The sequence below is a fragment of the Trachurus trachurus genome (genome assembly GCF_905171665.1).
Source record: "Trachurus trachurus genome assembly, chromosome: 22".
In the NCBI taxonomy this organism is placed as follows: domain Eukaryota; kingdom Metazoa; phylum Chordata; class Actinopteri; order Carangiformes; family Carangidae; genus Trachurus; species Trachurus trachurus.
Window position 1 is genome coordinate 17885911 of NC_139907.1, and position 24226 is coordinate 17910136.

The following is a 24226-nucleotide window of genomic DNA, read 5'->3' on the forward strand; positions in this document are numbered from 1 at the left end:
TCAAGTTCCAGAGACTGTAACACGGCTGACGGGGCGGCGTGTTCTAAGAAACGACTACATTACCCAGAATGCCTTGTTTCGTCGCGCTTGCGCCGTGTATGTTTTCCCGTCCATGTGTAGGCGAATCACGTGTAGGGAGACCGTAGCTCGTCATGTCTCTGCTGTAGCAGAGCTCCGTGCTATATGTTATTATTTGCCTCCAGTTGTCGCTGCACTTTGTTTTGACAGCTGCTTGTTTTTCTTTTTGTCATACTCCATCATTTTTTTTGTACCGAAGAATGAGCGAAAACGATGACATCGAAGTCGACAGCGATGTATGTGGTTTAGTTTCCTATAAGAAGTAGCTAGCCATTTAGTTAGCCAACTTTAACATTCCTGTCAACCTACGCTATCTGACTGAGCTAGCTAACGAGCTAGCTGGGGGTCCTCCTCGCCTAACTACATTTCGAGCAAACAGGCTCAGGAAAGAGTATTTCCATGCAGAGTTTAGTGGGATAGTGTACGTGAAAAGTGGAGCCGGTGAGCAGGTCGCGTCGTTGTGTGGCATTAAAGCTCCTCGACAGTAAGTGTTCACATGAAGCAGCTCAGCATAAGACAACACCAACTTGTTTAATACATTGACAGGACTCCTTCAGGTCGTCCATGTTGCTGCAGTCGGTGGGAGTCATGCACACTTGTTAATAAAACGCAGGTCGACGCTGAAGCTGTGGACACATTAAAACCATGTTGCGACAGTAATAAACAGCCATTAAACTGTTGCTGCAGGCAAGGTCAGCTCAACTGAGAGGTGAACAGCGAGGTGGCTGTTTATACACTGCTACCCCTGGTAAATTAAAGTCGCTATTTCGGTTTAATAAGGTTTTCTTCTCTGTGTTAAGGACACTTTACTACAATGCAGCTCTTATCTCTTTTTACGGATGAAGGGGGGTAATCCCTTCACGTCAGCCTGGCTATATTTAGCAGACTTGTTGGACAGCTAGCAGGTTAAAATGTCATATTCCCTCCATATTTTATTTAATATGCCGTTTTATGGATTAAATAACAACCAGGACACTAATCGCTTTCACGCACACAGCTTAAATAGCAAAACGGAACTCAGTGTACGTTTAGTACTCGGTGTCCTCCTTCAAACGTAGTGTTGCCAAACACTGCCTTCACATTAGCTCTGCACTGTTGTGCAGTTGCCTGTAACGCCAACAGGACACCAGAGACCAGAGAGGCTGTGCTCATGTTGTTTTTGTTCTGTCGATTATGGACCTGTCAGCTTCGTCTGTTATCCCCCTGCAGATCCCTGGATCTCTCCTTTTTAAATACGTGGAATAGCTCATGCATATGCTGTAGTGTGTTTAACTGAGCATGCATTTGAAATTATGTCACATCCTTGACCCGATTACATATTTCACAGAGCAGTGGATTTATAAAGCTGCAGCTCTAGCTTTGGATGCAACCATTATGCATCTATTGTTGTGCCTTTTTGATCCTACATGGATGCATACATTAATGCTGCAGGATAATTCATTTAGGTGGTTCCTCTCTCAGCAGAACAGGCTTATTGTTATTTATCTTGATTTCATAATAATTGCCACATTTTTATTAACATCAGTGCACCCATATCTTAATTCAACCATACCAATAGCAGTTAAAACATTTACAATTACCGTACATTTAATATTTGACCTGACAAATTGCTCTAATGAGTGTGTGATAACTGCAAGATGATTATTTGCTCCATTCAGCCATGTAAGGCCTCAGGTCTGGAAAGTTCCCAAGTCAGCCAGTGTGAAATTTTCAACCCACACTACACAAATCTGTGTCTGTCTGCAACTGATCATTTAAAGTATGTCTGCAGCTTCATAAGAGAGTTTAACAACCCAGCGCAATGTCTGTTCATTAATTGTGTAATTTCCAGAAACGTTGAGGGATATTATGTTTTTGATCATGGTGACTATTTCCTTGTGTTGCCACATTGTTGCCTTGTAGTAAGTCAAACTCTGCCATGAGGGAGGCACACATTTTTGTGGGTAGTTATTAAACATGAGATTAAATTCTCTGGCATCACTGGCTTCTGTGCGGTCTTTTTAAAACAGCGTGGAGAGAGGATGGGCTTTCTTGAAGGACAACAACTGTCCAGGGTGTGGAGGCTGTCAGGATTATGCTGGTTCAACCCTTGAACCAAACGAAACAAACAACAGATATTCAGTTGAGTTCCTGTAAACAGATATTAGATCATCGTAAACCTTATACACACACCCCAGGTTCCTGCTTTATGTTGTCCAGTAAATGAGATTTCCATATGTGGACACAAGCACCCTGAGAAGGACAAGGCCATTACTTATTTGCAATTTAAAGCTGCAACATTTTCCTACTGCATCTTCAGATTACCCAATGTTTTCTTCTCATTAAATAACAACATTTCTTGTAACTTCATGGTTTTGATTTTCTGGGTTTCTGCATAAGTGGCCTGAGTCATGAATTGACTCTGTGTTTCTGTCTCTTCCTTCGCAGGCAGACAAGCGAGCACATCACAATGCGCTGGAGCGCAAACGCAGGGACCACATTAAAGACAGCTTCCACAGTTTACGAGATTCTGTGCCTGCATTACAGGGGGAGAAGGTAAGAGGAAAATAAATATGGTTTCTACTTTTTCTACATTCCACAAGTCTTACTAACAACATTATTTCCCATCAATGTGCCACATCAGTGTATGCCACATATGCCCAAAAGAATTTAACACAGAGTAACCAAGTTAAATTCAATCATCCCGTCCTGTCATCCATCCTCTTGTCAGTTAGCTGTTCACATGGGCAGAAAGCCTGAATGAGACACTCCCAAGTTAACCTGTGTGTCTTCAGGAAAACAAACAGGTGCTACAGTCAGCATGAACCGTCAGCCCTTATTTCCTTTTGTCAAGGGGGTTGGTTTTAGTTGTGCACATGCAAAGCACCTGTTCAATTCATGAGAACTGTATGCTGACCTAAAGACAGTCAGCAAAAGCAAGGGAAGGTGCAGGTAACAGCTCTGTTTGTCCAGTACCCACATTTTATCAATTTTGTGTAAAAAAAAAAACTATTTTTTTATGTAAGCATCTGAATTTCCAAGTCCAAATATTCACTCACTTTGACAGAGATAATTTCAGAGTACCCACTGTTAATTTGTCCCATGTCACCAGGGAATCTGTATTTACAGCAGCTCAGACACCTTACGCTCTTTGTTCATGTAGCCCATACTGTCATAAGTCAGTAAACCATTCATATTAAATGTGAAAAATGCAACCAGTAGTAGCACAAATCATTATGTTGGTGAGATGATGGCTCAACAATTTACAGTAGTTGTTTTTCCTCCTCCTTTGTGCCATGGACTGTTCTGCAATATTTCAGTGTGAGCATGTGTTGCTAACCCCTGGAATAGGTCTGGTTTTTTGGTTCACTTATTTTACAAGTGTTCAGAATCATACCAAAGAAAAGTACAAAGGTAATGTGACTACTTTGAATGGAGCAATTTGTGTTGTATTGGTTCAAGGTAGATGTATTGACTACTTTACATACAGTCTGTTGTCTAGTTTAGTCCAGAGGTTCCCAACTTAGAGATGGGCCTCTCCAAACAGAGTTGTGAGAAAGTTTAAGACGAGACTCTGGTCTAGTGGAACCAATTTTCTTAAACTTGTCATTATGGGCCCCAAGTAGACACACAGCTTATTATGGGGCCAAAAGCCAAATGTATTTTACCTTTAATGATATTTTGTGTTCAATCTGTCTATTTGTAAAGGTACAACTAGAATATGTCTTAAAATGCTTAAGCTAAAGTTTTGAGTAGATGTTACTTTATACCACTCAATGAGAATAAAGACTAATGTGTTAAAGTATAAGTATAACATTTTGAGTCTGTACAAATAAACACTGCAACGTTGGCCCATAGCTCTCTGAAATTTCTGCTGACAGAACTCTGTTAAACAGGCATCCCGAGCACAGATTCTAGACAAAGCCACCGAGTACATCCAGTTCATGAGGCGGAAAAACCACACCCACCAGCAGGACATTGATGACCTAAAGAAGCAAAATGCACTGCTGGAGCAGCAGGGTGAGTAGAGAAATGTTTCTGTCTTTCTGCTTCCTGCTGGAACATGCAACGTGTGACGAGTTGTCTTTCTGTTGTTTTTTCCTCTTGACTTCTTGCAGTTCGAGCACTGGAGAAAGCCAAGGGGAACACTCAGCTCCAGACGAACTACTCTTCTGACAGCAGCTTGTACACAAACCGTAAAGGGAGCGCGGTGTCCGCCTTCGATGGCGGCTCCGACTCCAGCTCTGAATCAGAGCCAGACGAGCCGCCCAACAGAAAGAAGCTGCGTGCGGAGCCCAGCTAGGCTCGCGTCACCCCCAACTCTCCAAACAGACTCTCTTTACCCACCAGCCCCGACTCCTCTTACCTGTCCGCGCTCAGTCCTGCCTTCTTACGCCAGTCCAGGGGATGAGGTGGAGACTGTGTGAGAGAGGTGCTATTATGTATAAAACGCTTCTACCTTTCTTTTTCCACCTGGCAAGTATCCTGTCACTCCTCTTCGGCCCCCAAAACAACTTTTAAGACCCACAAAGTGAGGCAGCTCTGCAGTTTTGAAGGACTAATCTTTTTTGAACCTCATTATAACCATTCATAATCAAATGTGGAGAAGACAAGGTATGAAGCTTTAGTAAAGCTACAGAAAAAAGACCTTTTTTTCTTTTGGTTGTTTTGAACAACCTCTGCAGTCCAGTGGGGGAGTTGTCAAACTTTACAACCTTTGAGAAAATGGTAATTAGGGTAGTTTACCTTTTTAATATTCATACTTTTCCAGAAAAAGAATGTGAAGTTGCTTTTGAAAAAAAAGTGTATGTTATGCAAGATGCAACCCTCCTTCAGTGTAGGTGGCTGAAGTTTTTGTCTTTGAAAATGTTTGTGTAATCAAATGAATCCTTCTATTTATAGTGATGCACCAAAATTGATTTCTTACCCTTATATATTCTTATGTCTGATCTCCCTTATGTTTGGCTTGAGATTTTCCAGAGAACACCGGAGGATGAACAAGTTGACCTGTTGTTTTAAAGGATTTTTCACAGGCTCAACTATTTATTTCCCTCTATTTTTATTATTATTAAATAAAATGTGGGTATAAAATGTCCCTTAATGGATACTGAATGTTACACAATGCAGTTAAAGGGCAGTGATCTTTATTTTTGTTCATGGAAGTCCATGTCAGTGTGTAGTATATAACACTGTATACTCTTAAATGGTGTCAGCTCTGCAAAAGAAAAGCCTTCCCTCGAAATATTTGCCTGTGCTGGGAACGTTAATCTTTCTTTTTCTCTTTCTTGCAGAGGTAAATTAGTGTGTACGTAATCGATATTTGTTTGTTCCATTCCATGGAAATTACAGGTATGTTGTACATACTGCCAATGGATGTCTTGCAAGTTAAGGCATACCTTTATTATGAGACTATAAATAAAACTATTTTATCCTTTTGGGATGTATTTGTGATCCAGTGTGTTTTTACGCTTCCATGCCACTAATAGTCTTTTTTTTAACACACCGTCACAGGAACGCTCACTTTACATCAAGAATAATATTGTGGTGGTCAAAGGTTAAGCTCACTGTGACTGAAGAATTAACACACAAATTATAACACAGTTTAACCCAAATGAGGTGATGACATTTTATGGCCAGACTCTTAAAGGTCAACTTCGCTGTGACATCGTAATGTTCTGCAAAAACACAAGTCAGTGCTAAGGAAGGCAGGGTAACTGCAACTTGACTGATTAGATTTGGTGCAGGTGGTAATTCTATCTAGATTGTTTTTTTTTTATTATGTATTTATTTTAAATAATTTCCTGTGATTGTACTTGTATAAATTAATCTCCAATCCAATAATTTATTAATTATATAAAAGCCATTATACGTACAAGATCACATTGTATTTGGGTATTAATGGTATAAATACCTGGCCACTGTCCTACCTGTTGTTGTCTGTTTAAATATTAGCTCAGCAAGTGTGATGTGTCCTGGCTGACACTCCCTCTACAGCTGGTTGCCTCCTCAAGGATGCAGGCTGTGTGCTGCCTTCCGGAGCCGTGGGAAATTGTATCATCTCAGCAATCTTTACGAGCTGAAACGTGAAATAACCAAGCTGAAATAAAACGAGCAGTGTAAGTAGGCAGCCACGATAAAACTGACGATAAATGTGATTCGTTTGTGACATTAGACAGAGTAAAATAAGTAGGCTAGACCAATCGCTGTTTTTACGTTCTTCTAAGATGCCTGTGTTATATCATTAAATTCTGCCTCTGAACCATAAAACAACTCACTAAAAATCAAGGAAAAAATATTTTTTTTTCTTTTTGACGTTGTAAGTTATCCTGACTGCGCGACCTGCAAGTTTAGATGTAGGCGTTTCCAAGGGGCTCGTGAAGGCAACACGCGGCGACACACTGAATGGGAGCACGGAGCCAAAGAGTTTGATGGAAGAGTCATGCTTTCTGTTGTGTTGTAGTTTTCAGTCATGGCCAAACAGTACGACGTTTTGTTCAGGCTGCTCATGCTCGGAGACTCGGGGGTCGGGAAGACCTGCATGCTGCGAAGGTTCACGGAAGGTGAATTTGATCCTTCACATATTTCCACCATCGGTAAGCCATCTAACAAGTTTCCTTCTTTCTCATCACCATATGATCTGCTTCAGCCACAGGTTGAACCGGATAAACATGAGTGAACACATTTTATGATGATGAGTGTAAAGGCTGCGACTGTTTTTAACAGAAAAAATATTAAGACATATTTGCTGCAAGTTTTCCTTTTGCTTTAAGAAGGCCTGCTCAGCTGGTAGGATTAGTATTTAATGCCTGAGGTCATAACAGCCAAGAAAGTGACTGAAAAACACGTCAGCACTCAAACTACTGTAGATCACTCATGTTGCCCTAAAAGTATTTTTTTAAAGAGATTTCATGCTAATTGAAAACATAGAATGATGCTTTGTGAAGTGTGACACGAACACAATGGAAAGGAAGCTCCCTAGGAAAAACAAACAGGCTATTTCTGCCCTCATGGATTACTTTTCCTAATCTTGTATTTATTTCCACAGAAAGTAGGCCTAACTCTGATTAGTACTTCGTATCACAGCTGCCTTGTTTCCCCGGGTGTGATAGACTAATGGATTTGTTGATAAAATGCTGGGGCTGTTTCACACAAAATAATAAAGTATATCCACATTAACAAAGAAAAAATGGCACCACATGCTTCTGTAGGATGTAGACTGGACTGCTGTAATGCAGAGAAGCCTACTTCAGGGTGAAAGTTTTTTTTTCATCTTGCAGGGTGGCAAGGCTTTGCATGGGATTAAACCCAGATATTTGAGAATGTGCATGGTACATGAAATCCCCCTGGTTTTAGAGCCCCCACATTGGGATTATTGGCAAACTTCAGTCAGCTTTAGTCATCCCCTTCACAAGCACCTGCACCCCACCATGTCTCACAGGTACAGTGTCTTCCTGGAGGCTGTTAAACCAACAAAGTGCAGGTAATATTGAGGCTGAGCAGTCAGATCTGTTAACTGTACGGTTCATATTACTGAGTACTGTATGGTGTTTTAATGGTTAATGAGATGTTCTTAAAAAGCTTTGTGTGTCATAAGAATCATAATGAGTTAGCTGTACTGTACTTTAGAAGGGATAGGAGTAGCAAGTAAGACACTGCTTTAGTTGTAATAGGGAAACACCAAAATAATAATTTCTGTATCAGTGTAAACTCAATTGGAGTGTTGTGAAATGTGACTGCAGTGTTGACATTACCTGCTGATAAACCCATGTAACTTTAAACACACTGATTAACGGAACCCAATGAAATATTGATTGCACAATACATGCTTTTTTTTTTTTTTTTTAGATTTACCAGAATCCACACATTTACCATTTACATTCAAATCAATGAAACATCTCAAATAGAAATTCTGCTTCTGGAGTCATTCAATATTTTATTGTCAGTGGACCAGCAGCCCACCTGACCATCACAGTGTAGAGTCTTGAGAGTGGAAATTTTAACAGTGCAGTGTATAAAATATAAAGTCTTTTTTCTATAGGACATTATACAGACCCTCCAGGATTTTATGATGTCACAATTGCAACTATTAATGCAAATTCAATCATGAATTCTATGGCCTTGCCACTGCAACTTTTTAGCAAATTTGCTATCATGGACCGCTGTGGCTAGCTGTTTTCAGCTGCCACAGTGTTTCCATTACGTTCTTTTTTGCATGTCTGTGTTTTTATTACTAGTTATTGTTATTGATAACATGCATAAGAAACTTAAAAATTGTGGTAACACTTTATTTGATGCCTATCTCTATAATGCATTATTATCATACTTATGAGTTATAATGCTGTTATAGCACTGTATAACTATAGTTATAAACACTCATAAATGATCATAATGCTTTATAACAATAAGCATAACACACTATAAAACATTTTATCATGACTAATAAGGTCAGGTATTATAATACGTTATAATTGTTAGTAACTCGCTGACAATGCCCACATTTATGCATTATAAATATAGTTATAATGTGTTACAATTGGCTTATAGTCGTGTATAACTGTCATAATAAACACTCATAAATGATCATAAGGCTTTATAACAATAAGCATAACACATCATAGAGCATTATAACTCTATTATAATGCTTTATAAAATGCCCTATAATGTGTTATGCTAAATGTTATAAAGTCTTATGATAATTTATGAGTATTTATAATGATGGTTATACACTTTTATAAGCCAATTATAACACATTATAACTATATTTATAATGTATTATTGACGTGGGCATTGTCAGCGAGTTACTAACAATTATAATGTATTATAATACCTGACCTTATAAGTCACAATAAAATGTTTTATAGTATGTTATGATTATTGTTATGAAGTATTGATTATTGTTATAAAATATTATGATCATTTATGAATGTTTATAATTGTAGTTATACAATGCTATAACCATATTAAACTCATTATAAGTATGGTTATAATGCATTATAGAGATAGCCGTCAAAGTCTTACCAAAATGGTTATTAGTTGGCTAACAGTAAATAATATGTTTAGTTAGCCAACTCCTATGTGCGACTGAATCTGATGACCATCTGACCATTTTATTTTCCTAAATGCTAGGAATCAAACTAGGATAACATGGTGTAGGCCTATTGTCTTCACGATGACTTTTGCAGTTAGGTTTAGACGGTGATCTACTATACTCAATAGAATACATTAGAGATACAGTAAGCTATTCCTGTGCATGACAGAGGTTTTCTTTAATGTCACAAAAACACTTCTATATGAATACTTAATATAACTTATAGTCTACCTTTTTACATTGTTGGACATTAATCTAGCACACATGTCAATCTGGGGGCCAGATCTGTCCTGCGATACACTTTTATATGGCCTTCAAGAAAAATATTATGTTAATAATGGCCCACCAATATAGCATTCACATTACTCACATTACAAATCCCATAATACACTACAACAGCTACCATACGGTCATGACCAAGACCTATGTGCACACAGTTAAAAATTCAATTACATAAAAAAAAAAAAGATAAAAGAAAAGGCACAAGGGACCAGCCCAATCAAACATAAATAGATATAAGAGCAAAGGGAAAAAAAGTACTAAAAAGTATTGCACACTAACTTCAGTTGTGTGTGGTGTGTGTAGGTGTGAGGTTATGGCCTGATGTAATTCAGTCCATCTTTAATGTCCTGGGCCACTAATCTGACAGCTGATGGAAAAAAGCTTTTATGGAGGCAAGCCCTCTGAGCACTGATGTTCACCGGCCTGCGGTGTCGTAGCCTGAGAGTCCACCCACTGGAACAGAGCATGAGCTGGGGGGTATCTGTCTCTGAGAAAGCCCTGTCGCAGGGTGTAGATAGTGTCCATGGAGGGGAGACCAGAACCAATCACCGTTGCAGTGATTTCCTCTCGTACCATGCTGTAATGGCTCTGGTGAGGATGCTCTCAACTTGTCTTTTTATAAGCTTGGATGAGGGGCTGTTATCCAAGTCTGGCCTTCTTCAACACCTTGAAGCAGTGCAGCCTCTGCTGAGCTCTTTTCACTGTTGTTGCAGTGTTTTTAGCCCAGCTGAGACTCTCTGAGATGTACAGGCCTAGGAACTAATGTCCGTCAGTCCTCTCCACCACAGCCCCCTGGATGGTGAGTGGCTCCAGAGGGGGAGCTTGTCTCCTGAAATCCAGTACAAGTTCTTTGGTTTTGTCAAAGCTGAGCACAAGATCATTATCCTCCCCACAGACAGTGATTCTATGAACCACGTCCCTGTATGATGACTCATTCCCCGCTCTGATGAGGCCAAGGATGGTTGTGTCATCTATCTGCATACTTTATGATTATGTTACATGTTACAGATTTTTCATCCCGAGGTCTCCCTGCTTTTTCTTTGGTTCAGAATGATGATAAAATGAAAATCTATGGGTTGTGAACTGTTGATCAGATAAATCAAGCAATATGAAGATTTAAAAAAAAATCGAAATATACTTTATTGTCACCAAAGGAAAATAGGCCTCGGCTGCTGTACACCGTTTCCATGATACAAAGAAAAGGCAAAAAGTCAAGACAGGACTAAAAACCTACGGAAATACTACTAAACATGCACATATTCCACATATTGCACAAGTTCAGCACCAAACAACAAGGAACGTTGATGATATTGAACAATCCTGTGACATTTTTAAAAGCTTTATTAGGTATGAAGTAATCTTTTAATCGGTTTAACCTACATTTGGGTACTTGAGGGCCTTGTGTCTACAGAAGTGTTTTTTTTCACAATACTTCATAATACTTTTCATAATACATTTCTTTCAGACCACATGATTCATTTAAAAAATCTGAAAATAATAAATTGAACTAATCTTTAAAATAATATCCTGCATACACATACAGTGTAGTGGAGCATAGTGAGGATGCATAATGTTAAAAATCCAGAATACTAAACATTCTAACAGTGACTGACATTCTTCAGCTCTGTTGTCCTGTCACCCAGCAAACAGCACAACGCTGTACTTGACACAAGTTGTGCCCCCCCTTGTTGAGAGACAGTGATTTAAAAGTTGACACTATTCACTGACTGCGATACTATTCATTAGAGTAAAATAGTGTCGCTGAGCCAACACTCATTAATAGCTCAAATACACAATACAGCCTGTATAAATCTCTACAAAGCAGGATTTTCTTTCACGATTTTGCCTCAGTTGCTGAAGTGAAATCAGCCTGACCTTGTGTTCTCTGTTTGCAGGAGTCGATTTCAAAATGAAAACACTAGAAATAGATGGAGTCAAGGTTCGAGTACAGATATGGTGGGTGCAATATCTTTTGCATTTGTATTTTCCTGACTAGCATATTGTGTGATCCTGCTTTTGTTTATGCGTGTTTGCCTTCTGTGCAGGGACACGGCCGGTCAAGAGCGCTATCAAACCATTACCAAACAGTACTACAGGCGGGCACAGGTGATATAAACAATCAATAGGAGTCAAGTTGCCTTTATGTGCCACAGTGGTATTGGACCTTTAATCCTTTGCTCTTCCAGGGTATCGTCTTTGTATACGACATCACAAACGAGCCGTCCTTTCAGCACATAGCCAAGTGGGCCAGCGATGTGGATGAAGTAAGGCAATAATCTCTCTCACTTCACTCTCCTGCACCTGTTGCCCTTTCACACTGACCCAGTGTTTGTATTGCGGCCTCCTGATGTGTCAGTGCTCGTTGCACATCCAGTGGCTTACCGTGAGTGACAAGATGATGAAGTCCCTCATCCCCATCCTGCCTGCCTTGTCTTTTTTGTTGTTGTTGTTGTTTTGCAGTACGCCCCAGACAAGGTGCAGAGGATCTTGGTAGGAAACAAGTCTGACGAGGAGCTCAGGAGGCAGGTGACAAGGGAGCAAGGAAGCAAGGTTTGATGGAGCCTTATTTTGTGCTTTTTGATTGTTTTCAAAGTCTAGTCAAAAATTGAATTATATAACGTGCCAGCTAGAGTTTTAGGGGAAATGGAAGTCACATAAAATCCAGATGTAATTGGTATTATTCATCTCTTTTATTATAATGAGAAGGATAAATGACTCAACAGAAAAGGAAACAATGGGAAGAGATCAAGGAAAAATGAGATCAGTGCTGTTCAAATCAAAACCAGAATAAAACCAAAAGACTCATAAGGGAGTTAATTTCTAATCTAAAACAGAAAAGCAATCATAAGAAAACTATCTACACCCATCTAATAACAAAACAAACAAAAACACCATCCATGCTCCTCAAGAGGCAAACACAGTTTCCTCTAGTAATTGTGAACCGTGTCATAAACACGGCTAATGATCCTGGCTCAGTCCCCAAACATCACTAGCAACGAAGTCCCTCCACTTCTGTCTGTCTTTGGCAATCTTCTCAATGGTTCCTCAGCTCTGGTGGTGCTGTTTGAGTTCCTTCTTTATGGTCCTACGCCATGTTATTTTGCCTTCCATGCTGAGGACATGGCCAATCCAGGACCATCTTCGCCTAATGATTATGCTGTATATGTTATCTTATTGGGTAATGTTGAGAAGTTTATTGTTTGAGATGGTCCTGGGCCAGAATATGTAGGATTTTGCGCATGCATGATGTGGGAAATGTGGATAGTTTATGGATGTCACTTTCTGTGGTCTTCCAGCATTCAGCATTGTACAGTAGTGTCAACAATACACAGCTTCGGTAGATCCCGAGTTTTGTTTTAATTTTGTATTGGCTTGATTTCCAGATTTGCATAAGTTTTATAAAGGTTGTATGTGCTTTGTTGATCCGGTTTTTTATTTAATTTAAACATCACTGGTACATTTGGTAATACAAAATGAGGAGGTACCAAGGTGTGCTGCTAACCTAATAACAAATAACCTACTAAATGCAATGGTGGTAGTTGCTCATAATGCTGGTCAGATTCTCAAATGATGATTCTCAAACCCTGTGGTTCATTACTCATTGGAGAAAGCTAAATTATAAAATTGTCCTTGTCAGTGTTTCTAAACCGTATCCCACTGAATCTTGCAGTTAGCAGAAACCTATGAGATGGAGTTCTTTGAAACCAGCGCTTCCAACAGCAATAACATTGCTGAGGTAGGTCACATGGTGCATCTCCTAGGAATTTTCTCTGTTACTTCAAGACTTTGTTCAGAAGTTGTGAAGGGAACTCCTCCGCTCCTTTAACATGTCTTGTTTTTCTTCCTCCTTCCTCAAGTCATTCACTCATGTGGCAGAACTGGTGCTGCAGGCTCACAAGAGGGACGTGGACAGCTTGTTGGGATCCCTGGATGATTATCTAGAAAAGGCTGATCTGGAGGAGGAGAAGCAGAGTCAAGATACCGACAACGCTCAGCGGGGTTGTGCCTGTTAGCAGAGAGACATCTGTTCCCCATGGTGACTTGACTCAGCTCACGTCTGCCGTCTTCATAGGCACTTTAAACTGCTGGACAGGAGCATGCTTTGCTGGTCAGTGAGGTTTACATGGTGGTGAATGTAGTTAGCAGCAGCTACCAGCAGAGGGACAATTTTTGCAGCATGATCACTGAACCCTGTAGCCAGTGAAGAGTCTACAGCTCAAGAATGCTCACCCCTTTTTTTTTATTGCTGTAAAGCAGTTTTGCACTAAAGATCTGCTCCTCCAGTTCCCTTTTATTCCATCTATTGCTTGCTTTGGTCTTTATTTTTCTTTGGATATCCATTTAGCATATTGACAAATTAATATGTGATCTCATGTGAAAAAATTGTTTTAATTGTGAGTATTTATGTTACTAGAGGTAGACAGAGGACGGGTTTGAATTATTCACACAATGAAACTCAAACCAAGCCAACATGGATTCATTTACATGATGGACTTATTTCCTCAAGGGGGACGTCCTTGTGCCATGTTCAGCGATCTGTCTGAATGCATGTTGCATGTTTGCAATGTTCATTTACAGCCCTGAATAATGAATATATACTAGTTTGTTTTATGAATATAACTGACATTACTCACTGGAAGTTGTACATTGAAGCATTGTCACTGCTGGTTCATTTAATGTTTTCAGGTTCTTCTGAGGTGCCACAGCCACTATAATTGTAATTTTAATGTTTGATACTCAAGAGTGATGGGAAAGAAAATGAAGTATGTGCAATGTTTTGTGGGTAAATAAATTAAAATTTTGTATTTAAATCTAATTTGTTGGGTGTCTGAGACTTGCTGAGTCACTAAATTTGGACTGAGAGTGGAGTTACGTCCACAGAGAGTTCAAACAGTAGATTCATTCATTTTTCATCGCATGCTGTGAAAGACAGGTGATCACATGTTAAATTTTTGATGAGTGAGAAAACTGATACACGCCATATTGTAAAGACACCATACAAATATGCTGTAACACATAATTTTCCTGTTCAACGCTTAGATTTCAGTACATATAGTCAAATACATGCTTGGGAAATTAGAAAAGTTGTAAAATACAGTTATAAAAGCTCATGATGTTTGGATTCAATGACATGAATACTGATCAAAAGGACAACACGTCTTTGTTTAACTCATTAAAAAAAAAACTGCTTCATGCACTTGTGTGGTTGAACAATCAGTTAGTCTATCAGAAACTTGTAAAGAGTGTTGTGTGTCAGGTGTAGATCAATTTCCTGCAGAGCTATTTGACACCCATGAAAGGTAGCCTTCTGCCCTGAGTGAGTCAGGTGACCAAGCAGTTGGGTGCTGTCACACGTTGAGATCTCGTCTGCCTCCAGAGTGGAAGCACAGGAATCAAGATGACGTTCATCGCCAAGACGTTCTACGACTTGAAGGCCACCACGCTGGAGGGAGACTCGGTGGACTTTAATGTCTACAGGGGACGGGTGGTCCTCATAGAGAATGTGGCCTCGCTCTGAGGCACCACAACCCGGGACTACAGCGAGCTCAACCTGCTTCAAAGCAAGTACCCCCATCGGCTGGTGGTCCTGGGTTTTCCCTGTAACCAGTTTGGATATCAGGTCAGTTGAACGGCATCACTGCACTAGACTGATTAGTGGCTGATTAACTGGTCTTGGTACAGAAATAAAAGAAAAACTGCTCAATGTGCCGATTATGTTTTATTATTCATGTTAAACTGTGCTGTATTGGTTTACCACCTCCCAAAGGCAGAGCTTTCTTTGGACATAAAGTGCAGCTCTCTAAATCTAGAGCTTAGTTTGGGTAATCTTTATGTGGTGCTTGCTTTTTCTGTTGCCTTTATGCATGTTTCAGCATAATTGATCCACCTGAATTTGAAAACGTATTCAATTTTGGAGGTAGGTTCTTGAGACTTAACTCTCCACTTCTAGCCAGAAACAAACTTTGTGTCCAAAAATAGGCTGTTGCTGTGCAGTACATTTAACATCTATACTAAATGCCATTCTTGTCATCCTGAAAGTGAATATCTATGTTTTGCAGGAGAACTGCTCCAATGGTGAGATCCTGAATTCACTGCAGCATGTGCGTCCAGGCGGTGGCTTTCAGCCAAACTTCACCATCTTTGAGAAGTGTATTGTCAACGGAACAAACACACATCCAGTCTTCTCCTATCTGAAAGACAAACTCCCCTATCCTGATGATGACCCCAGCTCCCTCATGCAGGACCCCAAGTTTCTGGTTTGGAGTCCCATCTGCAGGACGGATGTGTCCTGGAACTTTGAGAAATTCCTCATTGGGCCAGAGGGAGAGCCCTTTAAAAGATACAGCAAAAAGTTCCCCACCATTGACATCGAGCCTGACATTCAAAGACTCTTGAGATTAACTAAGACCTAAGAATAGCCTCCATCCCTTAATGACTTCTCATCCATTAAAGTCATAGCTGATATTCTGTCCTCCATACTTTTAAGCCTTAATAAATGAGGGTAGTACTCTGAAAAGTTAAGGGAATATTACCTGAGGTCTCATAAGTGCTTAACAGTAGTGGATGATTAAATTCAATATATTTTTCAAACTTTGTAGAAACGTATTGTTATTGAAACGTAGTGGTATTAGTGTGTAGTAACATGTTTAACAAATGTGGGTGTACTTATAGAAAATTTTTTTGTCTTGTGCTGGTTTGGCCAGCAGATGGTGCTACCGATTTGATCATGTAAACAGACAACTTTTCTTGTACTTCCATGAATTAACATTCACCACACATACACTCACAAAATGTTTGCACCGGAATAAAACATTAAAAAGACATTTCTCTCTCACTGGTGTAGTGGGTGTTTTTTTTTCTTTCTTTTTTGACGCTATGCAAACTTAAGGGCACCTGACATAAAGATGTGTACCTCTGAAGCAGGTTGACAAAATAGGTTATCATGTCTGAAAGCATAGTAATGAGCCTTGAAATACACCAGGGAGGATCTGCAGTAATTATGCATGTTGGCACTACACACTTACTGTCTTTAAGATAACTCACAGGCCATTCCCCTGCATTATGCATCACCCAGCCTGCTGATTCATTCTTTATTTGCTGAGATCTCCTTTCTACACTAATTCATCTACAATTCTTAGTAGGATCTGCTGACACCAGCACCTTGTACATGAGAATGCTTTAGTACCACAGTGACACCTGAAGATGAGTCCTAAATCATGCATTTAGGAGAGTATCGACCTTGTTGCTGTGAAATGAGCTCATATCCAGCTTCAGTTCTCTGTGCACACTATGCATTGTTTGCAAGATCTGCAGATTAGCTGTGGATTTTCTGCACATCCGCTCACATCAGCCGATGATGTCAGAGCCACAGGCTACAGAGGCCAGACACTGCCCTAATGTATTTGGCAGATAGCTTCCAGTACATTTGTGACAGCAGTGAAACTCAGTCACCTGATACAGGATGGGTTTTCATTCCACTGACAGTGGCTGTGGTGGTTGTAGCCCGGCTCGTTATCTTTGCATATCAAATTTAAATGTTTGTGGTGTCATGAGACATGAGGACATTTGATTAATATGCTTCCCACAGGCCAGCTGGCCGGGGCTTGACTGCCAGGCTCCTGATACTGCCTATCAGGAGCAAATATTGGAGGATGAATTTCAGGGGGCTCTCCTCCACCCTCTCTGCACTGCTCCCCCATACACATGCATACAGCTTGCTGAAAAACACCCCCAAAGATTGTTTATGTTTGAGATGAGCCACTCTATTCAAGACTGGGAAATAGTTGACATATTATACAACAAACAACTACACATAGGCTACTCAACTTTGGCTGTGGATGCTTTCTGTTCTTTTCTTTGTTTGTTTTCCCCCAGCTTGCAGCAGTGGGCCTTGGGTTGTTAGTTTTTCACTAAGTAAGTGCTTTGTGTGTGGATATGTTGTGAGGCAAGAGAGCAATTTCAGGCATCATAAAGCAGACATGCCCACTAAACTGTTTAAACGTAACCAAACATAAGCATGGATACATATAAAAGGGCATGAAACAGGACAGGCATAGCCTACAAAATGTTTGTTGGTAAAAGTTCGCAGTAGAGAGCAACTCATCATTTGCTAGCTAGCGTTCAATCAATGTTTTTCCCAAACCGAGTGAGAGCTCTTCGTTTCCCCCCTCGTCTCTCGTCTACCCACTACAGGTGAGCACTGTTGCCACGGTAACGTTTGCTTTTCCCCCCATGACGCCTTCTCGCGAGACTCCGGGGCAGTGAGAGAGGGGAGGCTGCCTGAATGATCTCATCCCTCCAGCAGCTGCATAGCGCAGCAAGGCGAACCCGCAACTTTGTATCAAACTTCCAAGTTGCCTCTCAGGAGGAGACAGACACACCGGAGCATTTTCGGTTTGGAGCGAGGCGAGCACGTCTTCCGCGAAGGTAAGGAAGACGGGCATGCAGTTTGTGTCACGGACTTGTAGGACCTTTTAACGAGTTGAAACGAAAAAAAAAAAAGGCAAAGGAGGAAAACCCCGCTCCGTATTGTGTGACATCCTAAAGCTCGAGGCAGGCAGGAGCCAGGAGGAAAGGTGAGTCGCCAGCGTAGTGCTAGTCATGTGCGGGGTGTTGTTCGTGGTACAAGGTGCCTACACACAACATCTGTCGACTGTGTGAGGACAAAGCACATCTTTGTGTTGTGTGAAGGTGCAGTGTGGAGCCAGTGCGCAGTCAGTGCCAGTGTTTTTTTTTTTTTTTTTTTCTAAACTAATAGAGCTGGTGGGTAAGAAACGTCTGTACCCGACTATCACCAGGGCTGTCAAAATAAATGTATCCGCTGCGTCGTTGTAGGCTATATATGTCAAGGGCATTGCTCCCACAGACGACTTACAGGTGGCACCGTGCATGCTACATCACTACATGTATGGCATCTATAGATGTCTTCCTTGTATAACCCACAGATCAGTGTTTTTCAGCCTGGTATACCCCGTGTTGTTACCACACGAGGAGGAATTTGAGACACCAAGTGATTTCCTTGTGCCACATCTGCTTGACTTGAGCTCTGGTTTATTTACAGTCTGTCTGGATCAACATCTGTTTGAACAGATTACACCAAGCTGGTCGCATGGTGATATGATATATGTCATTCTGTACACCATCAGGGTGCCAGTGGCCAGTGGTCCCCAGTAGCATGTTCAATGAGCTGGCATTGTGAACAGATAATACCTATTCAGATCCTCCCGTTTGGTGCTTTATTTCTGCTTAATGTGCAGAGTCAGACTATACACAAATACCTCCCTTATTGTCCAATGCGTTGTGGGGAAAGAGAGATCATTACAGTGGTGGCAGCAGGAGAGAATAGGAAATATCTGGCAATGCAGGGCTACAAAGCAAACAGAGGGTTGTTTGAATAGTTACAAACAGTCCACAGTGCCAGCCATGCAAAGTTCAAAGACATGTACTGTATCTTGTAAATACCAGCTGTAACAAAACAGTCACAAGTATGCAGGTAGGAAATTAAAAAATACTGGGCTCCCCACTAACTGAATCACAGTGCACGCTTCAGTAATACTGCTTGGCATGAGTCAGGTGAAAAAAGGAAGCTTTGGAGTTTAGCTTTGGGCAAGGATCAAGGATTTTTAGCATTCTTGATAGGCTTAGCTGACCTGTGGTGGGCATGACTGATCATACAGGTCCACTTCCATGTTTAATAGCGAGTCTAATCTCAGCTTTGTCCCATTCGCTTGGTCTAAAACGTAGCCAATATTCACACTAGTCTGCTTCTTGCTTTATCTGGTGGGCTTTGATATGGAGAATTAATGTAACGCAAATGAAGAAGGTCTGTATCACTATTGGGGGAAAGTATTCCCATTCCAGTTGAATCTGTCACAACAGAGCAACGAGGCAGTGTTTTATTTTGTTTACAGAAATACCATTCAAGGTTGAGATAAGACAAACCTGCATGGGCCTGAAAACAGCTCATTTAGGGAAACTACAACCTGGAGCCACAGCAGCATGACACCTATATGAGAAGCATCAGGTTGACAAGATCTGTCCAAAGATTTTTTTTTCTTTCTTTCATTTTTCTTGGCCTTTCTTATCAAAGTGCATCAACAAGCAAAGTCCAAACATGTCTGTTTGTTTGAGGAAAAAGTCTGCTGCTTCTCACATTTCTTATCGGCATAAATACCCCTCCCCTTGTTGTGTTACTGAAGGACAGTGTTTCTATTTTCACTTTTTGCATCACATTTCCCACATAACAATAACAATTGTTGTGTGTGCTTCATTTGTAGTAATGTCTTCTAACTACCCACACATTCACACAGGGACTCTTCCTGTTGCTAAGTTGAACTTATGTTTCCATTGTCTCTTGTGCAGTGGCTCAAAGGGAATAGCTTGAGCAAAGATAAAAGGCAACAACAAGAGGAGCATTGTAGTGCTTTATAATTTGCCACTCTGGAATGTGTGGGCTGCAATTATGCTAAGTGGCCATCATCGAGATGCTGAAATTAACTGTTTATGTAATATGATGAATTTATTGAGATTATTATGATTAATTCTCAAGTCTAAAGTGCTTTGCTGATTAACCAAAAAAATCCTTTATTCTATTTCTTTTTTCAGTTCTCTGGTGATTATTCCTGTCAGATTTTTCAGATGTTATGTCATTTCTCAAACATAAACTTTTGGGAATGTGTAGCACCACCTGACTGACTGCTCTGAGGTCTGTGCGCCCCTGTCACCTCTCAGAACCTGTTACTGACGACAGACCAGACGACAAACTAAACAGACCTTGAGATACGGCCCACATCTTCGGTGTACCAACATAGCCAATGTCAGCCACAAGGCTGATTTCTTTAGGCGTATTTATTCCGTGACGAAGGCCAAACTCATATATGCTTGAGTTTTGACATGACCTTTAATAAGAGCTTGAAAAATATCACTTTTTTTAACCTCAAGAAGAGGGTCGGGCAGTTTAAACAATCAGACTCGTATTAGTCAGCCCATAGTCGGAAGTGGAATGACTTGATGATAATATGGCCTCCAGCGTTTTTCTCAGTGAGAGCGTCTTTTTGCCGGTGACTGAGGGGGTTGATGAGTTTGACTGTAATGAGGTGCGACTGTGGTTCTGCGTTTCCTGCTCGCTAAATCGTCGGAATGCTCCGCCTTTGTCTGGATCGGACAGTCCATCGTATATCAACAAATGGGGGGAAAGCAGAGGGCTCGGAAGCTACAATAGTGATGATGTAATCCCTTTTCAGCACCCTGTCACAGAGCAAATGCGAGCAGACAAAGGAAAATTCCCCTCTTTTCAACCCCCCCCGCCACCAGTCCCACCATAAAGTTTGGGGAATTTTTGACCTTGAAAAAATGCACGCCAACTTGGACACTGTAATTATCTGTGGTTCTGTAGGCCCCACTGGCGCAGGGAGTTCATCATCTAGGGCAGGTGCATAGTGTTGCACTTGGCTTGGATCTGCACCTGATTGACAGATGGGTCTCAATTTGGTGGTCTGTTACTTGTATGTCCATGAACTACAGCAACCTCTCTGTGAATGGGTTCTGTCATCCTGCTTCCAATTCTCAACTCTAAACCAAAACCCACAGTCATGCAGAGATCAGACACTGTGTAATTCCCCTTTTCTGCTCCCATCAAACCTCATACGCGCTGAAAATAGTACGACAGTGGACAGAGATTGGAAGATGGAGAAGAAAAAAACAAACAAACAAAGTGTTTGACAAACAAGCACATAAAAAAAAAATACTGAATGTGAGAATGAAAAAAAAGAAACTTTCCATTATGAAATCTGGAATTCTGATGATGATGATGTGTCGCTTCAGGCTATCTCCTCCGCCACACAGCGATGACATGCTCAGTGTTGTCTGGACATGTCTGCCCGGTTGCTACACTGTCTCTGCACAGCCTGCATGCTCTCTCTGGAACAGATTACAGAACTCTGCACAGAGAAGAATCAAAACATCAAGCAGAGTTGCAGGCCCGTGCCCCATGCAGAGCCTATGTGGGCAGCGGTGGAAAATCATTCCACATACAAAAAAACCCAACAGAGGTTTTTTTTTTTTTGCTGTTGTCCCTCCTGTGGACAGAAATCCGAGAAGCAGGAATGCGTGAGGGCTTGGTCATGGCTGAGCTCGAAACAGATCTCAGTGCGTAGACAGGTCTGTTCAGCTTGTCCTCATTCCTGTTCATGCTTATAACTGTTGTTGTTACTTTCAGGAATGACTTTTACCATGTGATGTGTAGTAAAACTGGAATGCTTGCATGACAGTACCACTGCGTGAGGTTTCCCAATTTTAAAAACACAACTTTTAGGAATGCTACCTGAGCAAGAAACTGTGTTTTAATAGTGAAAGCATTGTTGCTGGAGGTTGTGTTGTGCTTTGTTTCCTGTGCTGGAACTTACAAAAAAAAATCCCACCTCATATTGCTCCAAAATTCCACATCCTCTGCTTCAGAAGAGGGGAATCCATTTCCACCCTGTGAGTTCCTGCCTTGCTCAGAGCAAAGCTGAGAGGGAAGAATGAGAGCACTGTGAGCTAAAGGCTTTGCTGGATTCAGATGACTTTTTAAACAAATAGAAGTTTCAGGTGGACTGATTGAAATGAGCAGGAAAAATGTCCATGTGGCATTTCCATGTGGTTCAGTATTACAGCATTATTTCCTCAGCCTTATGAATGCAGCATAGATACATACAACCCAATATTACCCTTAATGTTTAGTGTATACAGTGTAAAACGGCACACTGTCGGACAATTGGGCCATAGCCTTTTTCCATGTTGCCCCAGGTGCAAAGGGCAGATAGGGCTGGCTAATAACAAACATGGCTGCTTTCCCAGCCTTTCCTCTCTCACTGCCTGTTTCCTGTGTAATTCATTGATGTATTCCTGGATACCCTGCCTACAGCTTTGCTACACAAGGAACACAGACGAAACTGAAAGCCGAGTTATAAATATGCGGTTAGGCATTTGCTTGTATAATACATGAGACACAACTTTTCGGACCATATTCGTACTGCCTTACTTTCTGGGTTGAACTGACGCAAGCGAGGGTGTGTGTTTTAGTGTTTCAGCCGTATCCTTAAAGCTTATAGTTCAACGTGGTTATCTCTACCATTAGTGCTAGGGAGGATGGAAGTTTACATGGTACTCATACTTGCCTGGAATACTGATTAGGACATAGTCACCAGTGGCTCGTTGCTTCTTTACATCGTTTTCTGTAATTTTCCTGAATTTTTTTACCCTTTGCCTCATTTTCAACATAAAATTGAACCACACAAACCAAAGTGAGGAGTTAAAAATACCCCACACATGTTAGAAACACATTCTCTGTGATGCAAATGAAGGGCTCCAGTCAAAACTTGCATGTTTTCCTCCTCTGTGACTTGTGGGAATGCAAACTCCTGATTATAGCCAGCCGGGAGGGAAAAGTGTATGTGTGTGTGTGTGAGACTGAGAGAGTGTGTATGTGTGTGTGTGGCTACAAGAGAGGCATTACTGGGCCAGCTGTCTGATTAATAAAGCACATGTTAATTTGTTTGCATTTCACAGTTGTTTATTTTAACACTACTGGGCTGTTTTTCTTTCTGGTGTTTCATGGAAACAAAAGTATTGAAAACACTGCAACCCTGCGGCCCCGCTGCCTAATATGAGATGTGGTTTTGTATGGAACTGGCATGGGGATCACGATAAAACCACAGTCTGCTGCAAGTGTACGTGCAGAGCGGTGCCCGCCAGCAGCAGTAGCAGCTCACTATGCAGGTTTTGCGCTGTGATTCTTCTGGCACTCACTGTGATTTAGCAGGGCGCCACTGTTATGCAACACTAGCTGACTTATCACAGTCCAAATGACTCTGTATGAATTGATTAACTCTGCTGGCCCAACTGTTTATAATTGGGCTGAAAGTGCAGTGGGCTATAGACTGGACACGTGCCAAAATCAATGACTGGAAATGGTTTACGTGTGTAAGTTTGCTACACTGTTGTTGTTGTTGTTGTTGTTGTTGTTGTGGTTTCTTGGGCCTTCATCAAGCTTTGGGAAACTGCTTTCCATATCTTACAAAATAATGCTGAACAGGAAAACACACCTGAGTCCTCATTTGGGGAACTTGGCTGCCCTCCAAGAAGCAGGGGACAGCCAGGCCTCTCCAGAGACAGGGCAGAGAATCCCCCTGAGGTTTCCTGGGAGTATGATAAGCCCCGGTTCATTGCTGCCTCCCCCCCCCACCCCCACCCCCACGCTTCACTTCTATGGCCCCTAATGTCATACTGAAACCTTCCCTTTGTCCCCACCACTGCAGCCAATTGTACTCCCTTGTCAAAATGCTTACCTGGCAAGAACCTGCCCTTATTTTTCACGCCTCCATCCTTGCAAACTGAAAAGGGTTAATTGCAAAATCGTGGAGTACATCTTGTGCGCGGGGCACACAATTAATGTCCGGTGGCAGCACAGCAGCGATTTGGCCAATGCGAGGGGATATTAATCACGCTTTCACCTTGACTCTGGCCTTCCAGGACACCCTGCCCGTGTTTTCCTTTTTGACTGCTGCTCTCACAGCTAAGGATCCTCTTGTTTCCTAGCAGCACTCTCCTGCTCCCCTGTCACTGATATTAGTCTGTGGGGAATCCTTGCTTGCACGTTTGAAATTCATCCCACCACGGCTGCCCCTATTCATCCGTGTAATCAAATTAGTTTATGTCCTCCGTCCTGAGGTGTATTTGTTTCCCAAGCATCTGTTGATCGATTTAAATGCCAGAGAATGTGTGGAGCGTTCCCCTGATAGATTTGATTACATTCTCCGG

The 24226-nt window shown here is 41.3% G+C and overlaps 4 protein-coding genes across 8 annotated transcripts in view; all 4 read left to right on the top strand.

Moving 5' to 3' along the window:
• The first annotated feature begins 140 nt into the window (after nt 1–140).
• On the top strand, nt 141–5497 carry LOC311005666 (protein max-like). Of its 2 annotated transcripts, none has more exons than XM_083998173.1 (4): nt 141–314; nt 2506–2613; nt 3939–4077; nt 4176–5497. In XM_083998173.1, the coding sequence occupies exons 1-4, from the start codon at nt 279–281 to the stop codon at nt 4358–4360; spliced, it is 468 nt and encodes a 155-aa protein (XP_083854299.1). In that variant the 5' UTR covers nt 141–278; the 3' UTR covers nt 4361–5497. The 2 variants fall into 2 exon arrangements, with proteins under 2 accessions (XP_083854299.1, XP_083854300.1); XM_083998174.1 differs by having other exon boundaries at nt 3954–4077.
• Nucleotides 5498–6526: 1029 nt separating this feature from the next.
• On the top strand, nt 6527–13440 carry LOC311006237 (ras-related protein Rab-15-like; the record flags this gene model as incomplete). Its single annotated transcript, XM_083998988.1, has 7 exons — nt 6527–6650; nt 11323–11383; nt 11473–11533; nt 11614–11691; nt 11888–11977; nt 13098–13163; nt 13285–13440. 7 exons carry the CDS (start codon nt 6527–6529, stop codon nt 13438–13440), a joined length of 636 nt encoding a protein of 211 aa, XP_083855114.1.
• A 1385-nt stretch (nt 13441–14825) lies between these two features.
• On the top strand, nt 14826–15840 carry gpx2 (glutathione peroxidase 2; the record flags this gene model as incomplete). The annotated part of the gene is made up of 2 exons (XM_083998999.1): nt 14826–15047; nt 15487–15840. The coding sequence occupies 2 exons, from the start codon at nt 14826–14828 to the stop codon at nt 15838–15840; spliced, it is 576 nt and encodes a 191-aa protein (XP_083855125.1).
• A 1891-nt stretch (nt 15841–17731) lies between these two features.
• LOC311005632 (signal-induced proliferation-associated 1-like protein 1) overlaps nt 17732–24226 on the top strand; it is a 35745-nt gene continuing 29250 nt past the window's right edge. For 3 of the 4 annotated variants that reach the window (XM_083998120.1, XM_083998117.1, XM_083998121.1), the window contains exon 1: nt 17732–17854. The gene's annotated coding sequence lies outside the window, so the exon portion shown is untranslated. Of the gene's footprint in view, nt 17855–17920; nt 18004–24226 lie in introns of those variants that run through there. The other variant, XM_083998118.1, reaches the window with a different exon arrangement.

Coding starts and splice junctions, on each gene's coding strand:
- LOC311005666 (XM_083998173.1), top strand. CDS start 279: ATGAGCGAAAACGATGACATCGAAGTCGACAGCGAT. Junction 315..2,505: donor ACATCGAAGTCGACAGCGAT/GTATGTGGTTTA, acceptor CTTCCTTCGCAG/GCAGACAAGCGAGCACATCA. Junction 4,078..4,175: donor TGCACTGCTGGAGCAGCAGG/GTGAGTAGAGAA, acceptor GACTTCTTGCAG/TTCGAGCACTGGAGAAAGCC.